The 7,424-nt window shown below is 39.9% G+C and overlaps 1 protein-coding gene across 1 annotated transcript; it reads right to left on the reverse strand.

Moving 5' to 3' along the window:
- Positions 1–252: 252 nt before the first annotated feature.
- On the reverse strand, positions 253–6,275 carry GAR1 (GAR1 ribonucleoprotein). Its single transcript, XM_019534107.1, is given in 8 exon segments — positions 253–890; positions 1,262–1,330; positions 2,444–2,585; positions 3,215–3,274; positions 4,665–4,819; positions 4,909–5,131; positions 6,047–6,181; positions 6,183–6,275. Coding segments are annotated over 8 exon segments (876 nt in total). The 5' UTR covers positions 6,261–6,275; the 3' UTR covers positions 253–876.
- Positions 6,276–7,424: the final 1,149 nt, after the last annotated feature.

Consider the following 7,424-nt stretch of genomic DNA (forward strand, 5'->3'; position numbering starts at 1 on the left):
GTGAGGACTTACAGAAGGGAAATACAGCTCCACATAGAAACCACAAGTAACACATTGATAGAATTACAAAGACCCTAGAAATGTACCCCTAATAAATAAGCACACAGCAAAGTAATGGGCAAATCTAGTAACACTTCTTCTACTGTACTACCATCAAGTATTTCTAAATGACATAATGCTGCAATGCCACTGCTTCTGCCAACCTGAACATTTAAAAAAAACAAAAAACAAAGAGAGCCAAGAACAGACCTCTCTCATCCATTTCAGCATTTATGTTTAGGTGACCAATAAAAAAGTAATGGATATTTACCATGAATGACTTGTTAAAGAAATGGCTTTCCCAAAAGGTGTTACCGACACATTTATACAAATCAAATTACATATTTCTTAATATTCCCCAAAGATCCTTCCCATTTTAAAATATGACTATTTAAAAATGTACTCTGTAGAAAACAAGCACTGAGAGATTCAACAATAAAAAAAAGACAGGAAGAATAAGACTTCAGTTCTGGAAATACAGCTTGTATCTTTACATTTAGTGAAACTGCAGTTTCTTTTTACTTGTTCAGTATATCATTTTCTTTCAACTTCAACATGAAGTCACACATTAACTAAAACAGTCTGTAAGAAATGAAGGATGTAAAAATATAAAAAACTGCTTAAGGCAGCTTTAAAAAAAATGTCAAGTATATTCCAAGTGAAGAATCAAGAGCTTCCCCAATTCATCAGTGACCCATTCCTCTTCATCGTTGTTAGGTATCCATTACTCACAACAGCAATTGCTAATGTTTCACTATTTTGATGATGTCTAGAAAATTCCTCTTGCTCTTCACTTCTATGGATCATATTGTAAGCCAGTAACCTGAAGGTCCATTTTTAACGTCCTCTGCCTATTTTGAAAAAGAGAAAAATATGTACCGAGTAATTCACATTTTGGTTTTACTTGAAGCACTGTTTGTTTTCATTATGTAGTGTCTGCACATAAATGTAAAAACAAACCCATATACTGTAAAATCCACTCTTATTTGTACTAAACTATTTGTCCTGATACCTCACTGTTTTAAATAACACGGAAAAGAGAAATTTAGACTTTAGAGCACCTACCACGATGCACAGACTACTTATTTTTTTCATAAATCTAGTGCAAATGTATACTTCCTTGAAAAACAAGCAACAGAAAAGTACACTGTTAATACTTAATAATGGATTTAGATATTCTGAACTACTTTTTACACCCTGACTTACACTCTAGCCCACTTACCCCTGAAACCTCCACCACCGCCTCTTCCTCCTCTGAAGCCTCCACCACCTCTTCCTCCTCTGAAGCCACCTGGAAGTAGAAATTAAGTTTTAAGACACCAGTATACACAAAAGAATGCAACAAACAGCCTCCACATGAAAAATTTGCAACAAGCGTCATCAGCATTACCAGAATGTATAGTGCCACGCCCTACTCCTCTTTCTCAAGGTAATACCTCCAGTCCCTTCCTGGGTTCCTTTTGTTCCTTACTACCCCAAAATACTAGAAAGTATTCATGGAATACAAAGCTAATTTATAAAGTTTCTAGACTAAGGCAAACAAGGTGCTTTGGGTAGATGTGATATATTTTATTATAACAACCAAAGAATTGGAAAAAGTGTTCTTTGCAAGCTTTCAGGCACAAACACCCTTCTTCATGGGAAGACGCAACAATCACAAAATCCAAAACATGTTAGAATCTTAAAAAAAAAAAAATTAAAATTTCAAAGTCCTAACTTTAAAAATGATGTTTTACAAAGTATCTCCAAAAGCTGTTACTTAGAAGGAATGCACAATAAAATGTTTTAGAATTCTTCTTTTGGGGATGGTACACACCCATTCAACAGAAGGAAAAAAAAATAAAAATCAGGCTTTTAATGAAGAACTAGTTTCAATCTTTCTGGGAAGCAGCTAAAGTTACATTTTTATAGCAGAGGTGGAAAACCTCTAACAGTTCATTCAGTTCCATTTATCAAGGATACTGTTCAGTCTAGGCTTTATTGCAAAATAGAGCATCTGCTACTACTTTCAGGAGTATAGAAGACCTTCCTGCAACAAAGTTTTCCCTGATATTCAACAAGCTTTTTTCAACTTCATGGCCTTTACATTTGATTATTCTGCCTTGTACACACAAGTTTTTAGAGTGCTGGATCTGTGGCCCTTCCCCAGAACCTAGAAGAAAGAGGCTTTCAGCTGTGGAGGGACCTAGGCCTGCCCATGTGATCCCAGGACTTCAGAAGGTCCCTACATTCAGTTACAGCTGGCTATGGATATGACAGATATCAGGGTATGAAATACAGCTTTTACAAGTCTTCTATGTATTTTTAAAAACATGCCAACAAAGCAACTGCTCATGTGAGTGTTTGATTGGCTGTAGGTATTAACAAAATAATTACAGAAACTGTTTACTTGACAGAAACCTACCTCCACCTCGACCTCCTCCACCCCTGCCACCTCCTCTTCCTCCTCCACGTCCTCCTCTACCACCTCTTGGAGGTCCTTTCTCTCCAGGAGGTCTAGGTAAAAACCTTTGTAAGGGCAGCAACTTTGCTGGGTCAATATAAAACTGGAAGAAAAACAGCACTGTTAGGCTTTAGGAATGCCAAAGAAACCTAATATTTAACATCTCTCTCTCACTTGCATACAAGCATAATTTGAGCTTAATCTTTTCTTTATGTTATCAATTTTAAGTTCTTTCTTTGCAAAGAGCTACATAACATGGACAAAATATTTGAAAATGGCCTTCAGAAAGATAAAGGTTTCCAATTAAGAAAGCAGAGTAAGGTTTCAAAGTGAAGATTTTCTTCTTCTGTTAACAGGGGAACAAAATCCTTGTGAAAGCAGAGAATAAGGGTGGATACAATGTTTTTAGGAGCCTGGAAAAGTTTATCGGAGAACTAAAAATTACAGAAATTAGCATATGAAAGAAGGTGGATTACACAGTTTCATGTAACAAGAGAAGTAAATTTCCAAAGTGACACTAAAGTGTTTCTTAAACAAATGCACAATACAAAGTTGCTTACAGTATTTTAAAATGTCCTAATTAAACAATATCATTTTTTTTTAATTGTGGTATGGATTATCCAAATTGTGCAGTACCAAAAATTTCAGAATACAAATTATGAAAACATTTGTAAAATGGAATTCTAATCACTCATTGAATACATGTTTTACTGCATCTTAAAATAAACTCACCTTTTGTAATTTTTTGAACGAGGAGGCTTTCATGTTCTCTGACAACTTAACTGAAAAGTACTGAGACTTTCTTTAAGGACTATATTAAAAAGTAACTTCAATTATAATTTATCTCAAGAAATGGATAGGCACTGATTTTATTTGTAGGTTAACTATTCAAATATCACTTGCTACTATCCCAAGCAATACCTCTCATTACTGTAACTACATTTTCTCCATTCTGTGTTTTAAACTTTAACAACATAGCAATAAAAATTCATCAGAAAAGCTTAAATGCAACTACAAAACCACAAATTTGAGTGCTATCCTGTAATGTAGGCTTTTAACTTGTCTGAGACAAAGGAGGAGTAATGAACTACAAAATCAGCTCAGTTCACTTCTTCCTTAGGAATGTGCTTTTTATCAAAAGAAAATTCAAATATAATCCTGAAGAAGAAAAAGTGAATCAGCAAGTTACATTCAGGTCAACATCCCCACAATGAGGGCCAAAAATCTGGAAGCTAAATATGGACTCAAGTCCATGTTTTCTGATTTTCAAATATACGTAAAAGTTTAACATTGAGCAGCTGTGCTAAGTGAGAAAGTAGGGAGAAGATTTAATAGTCATACTGAGAAAGGAGAAGCCTGTCAAACTTGCTTTTGTTGTTTATTCTTCTGTTTACCAAACCTTCTTTCTGCCTCTTACAAATAACATAAACAGCAATAAATGAAACAAGAAGTACCCATCCTAGAGTCACTACCATTTGGAATACCATAATAATGTGTAACACACACACGGCATAGCTTCTTGAACACAGTATTTTAATGCAATGGCATTTAATGCAATGACATTACAATTCTAAAGTACAGATATAAGAAAACTATTGCCTCATTAATGATCACTTTTAAGATGGTCAAATAGGCAGTAATCCTTAACTTCACAGAGGAAAAGATAAGGAAGTAAAAGACATGGAACAGGCGAGAAACCAAAGTCAGGAAATTTTTCCCCAAGTTATTCACTTAGTGGCAAATGACTTCAGCCCAAACTTAACTCTCATTATCACCAATGCCTGAAATTCAGATACCTAAGTACTGTACACATCAGTTGCAGTTCTCTGGGAGAAGGTAGGAGTAGGGGTGGTTGAGTGTTTATGAACTGAGAAAACCATAGGACAACTCACTGTTATTAACAATACCCAGAACAAGAGACTCCACTTACAGATGCACACTAATTCTCACCTATGTTGCTTTATACAAAGTCTAAGCTAAACCAAGAACAAAAGCATGCCAAGCTTCTATACTGAGAGATACTCTAGTATAAACTCTCATCAGTTTAAATACACCTGCATAATTACACACGTTTAACTAGTAAATCTCTCATACATAGACAAGACAACCTATTGTTAAAAATCACAGGACCACCTTATTTAATAACTGACACAAACACAAATAGCGTACTTCTGAAGGATACAAAGTCTCGTAGCTGTCCGAATATTTCATCCACTTTGCCGATCTGCTCTTTGTTATCCAAGTATACGGGTGCATTGAAATAAGGCACTCTGTTTTCTTCCGTCGTACATTTACAAACAATGTCATCTTCACAGGGATGCATGAACTCTCCCAAAACTGCATTAAAATTTATTTTTTTAGATCTGCAGTGAAACCTGGAACTCTCATCCCAACTTAAAACAAACATGGCTCTTGGGATAACTTACGAACTACGCTTTCTGGTGGTCCTTGGTCATATCCTCTGTTGAAGCCTCCGCGTCCACCTCCCCGTCCAAAGCCACCTCGTCCGCCACGATTGAAGCCCCCTCCTCCGCCACGATTGAAGCCCCCTCCTCCGCCACGATTGAAGCCCCCTCCTCCGCCACGATTGAAGCCCCCTCTTCCTCCTCGACCTCTACCTCCTCCCCCTCGAAAAGACATTTGCGCTACCTGTTAAATTGGGATGAGGAAAAATACCAATTAAATACAAAACCAAAGGGCACATCACTTCTTATTTGCTTTATAAGGTAAAGTTTCACTCTGGCTTGCAGATTGAACGCTTGGTCAACTCTTCTGTTCCCTGACTAAAACGGGGCCCACATTTCAAATCCTCTCCCCGCTACACATTCCCAGGTCTGGTTTTACAGGTGTGCCCCTTCTCACATCTCTCCCCTTCCTCCTGTCCCCAACTCGCACAGTCTGAACCTTCACAACGTCCTGGCTGGTCAATCAGCTAAAATTAAAGCTACCGCGACAGCCATGTGTAGCAAACAGATGAGGAAGAACAAGGGATACGAATGACCTAACATGACCCTGGTGTGTCATTTCAAAATTGTTTAAATTGTTTCTTTTGGCATTACTAGGTCGGGTATGAAATAAGCTTGTCCTGCCATTTTGTGCAAGGGATTCTGGCTGATCTCCCAGCAGAACTGCATAAAACAAGGAGGGATGTATTTACATGTGCACATGCCCACACGCTTTATTCTCAACTGTGGGAAACGATGCTAAGCAAACATGTTTGTGCAATGCAAGGAATGGGGCAAGTGGAGACAGGGCGATTTAACAAAACAGGTGCCGAGGCAGCCATGGGTGTCCCAGGAGGCAGGTCTGTCTCTCTGGCAGTGACAACCAGGAGCGGGGCAGTGAGCCTGTAGCGCTGAGGGCCCAGGAAAGACAAGAGGCGAGAGGCCTGGATTTGCAACTCTACCAGGGGACAGTGGGCAGCTGGTCCCGTAGCTCCCCCCCCCCGGGGGAGAGGGGCCCCTCCTGAGGCCACTGGCGCCGTTGCCCGGGGAGGTGGACAGGCGCGGGACGGACGGGGAAGGGCTGGGGGTCCCCGGACCAAAGCCGAGCGCCATCACTCACCGGCACGCGCCCCACGTGGCCGCCCTCCTCGCGCTGCCGGCTACTTCCGACGTCGTCACTCACACGCGCCTAGCTAATCTCAGCAAAACTGGGCGTGGAGGCTGTAAAGCGAAACGTTTCGTCGTAAACATAGAAGGGCGGGAAGGGGACACAGAAGCCAATTTTCCGCCCGCTGCCGCTTTGCGGCAGAAGACAGTACTCGCTTAGGGCGCATGCGCAATATGCCTAAAGGCGGGCTCTCGGGAGGGTTGATTGCCAAGTGACGTTTCTCCCTTCCCCTCCTCCAGACTGTGAACAGCTGCAAGGGGTGAAGAGCTCACAACCGGCGGCGCATGCGCAGAAAGGTTGGTGTCTCACCCTTCCTTCAGGCGGTGCTGCGCGCCTCTTTGCCCCGTAGGCGGCTCTTGCTGCGGGGAGAGGCCGGAGGGTTTTCTCTGCGCCCAGCACTGTTGTCACCGACACAGAAATGTCCTGTGCAGCTCGAAGACTTTAAATAAAAGCTATTTGCACTTGCCTATGATGCTACAAAATGAGGATAATGTTTTCTAGTTAGCATTCCTCTTGCAGATGAGTACCCAAAGTGGAAGGCAGTGAAAAATAATGAACTTATCCTGGAAAGTTTCACTGCTTGTGCACCAGAAGGATTTTATCTTTGTAGCTCTGGAGCCACTATAACACTGCTGTGAAATTTGCCAGGTGTAAAACCAGGATTTTCTTTCACCTCTGCTGTATCATTTGTAATTGGTGCTGTTCAATTTTCCACCTTTATTTTCTTCTCTAGCTCTTCCTTTTCACTTCGTCTTTGAAGGCTATGTTAGGCCTTGGTCGTATAAATGTTAGAATATATAATACTATAGTTGCTTCAGGACTTGATAACAGGGCTATCATACTTGGGTCAATTTACAAAAGATTTGGATATTTAAGTTGAAAAGGGAAAATAAGGAGAATGTTCCCCTAGCCTTCATTTCTTTTATGCCAAATAATTATGAAAGTTGACAAAAATTAAATTAAGGTTGTTACTATATATACACATATACATACACCAAGGAACTTCTCCATTTAAAATGTTAAGAATTTCAGAGAAAGAACATAAATGGTGATGAGAAAGTAGCTCATAGGCAAGCTCTATCCTCTGTTCATCTGAAGTATTCATGGCAAATTATCACATATATTCCAAATCATCCTTGATTCTTCCCTTTTATAAATATCCCCTATTCATCCAACAACAATGGGCATGTTTAACATGTGGTTACATTTAGGGTGCTGACAGACATGCAAGCCCCTGCTCTAACTCGTGGCACTTTACATAAAGTACCATGAGTTAGAGTGTCCTGTCCCCCCCATCCCAATAGACATTAATCTCTTGGGTCAGGGTTGT

This window comes from Crocodylus porosus, unplaced genomic scaffold (genome assembly GCF_001723895.1).
Source record: "Crocodylus porosus isolate Cpor-Errol unplaced genomic scaffold, CroPor_comp1, whole genome shotgun sequence".
NCBI classification, from domain to species: domain Eukaryota; kingdom Metazoa; phylum Chordata; order Crocodylia; family Crocodylidae; genus Crocodylus; species Crocodylus porosus.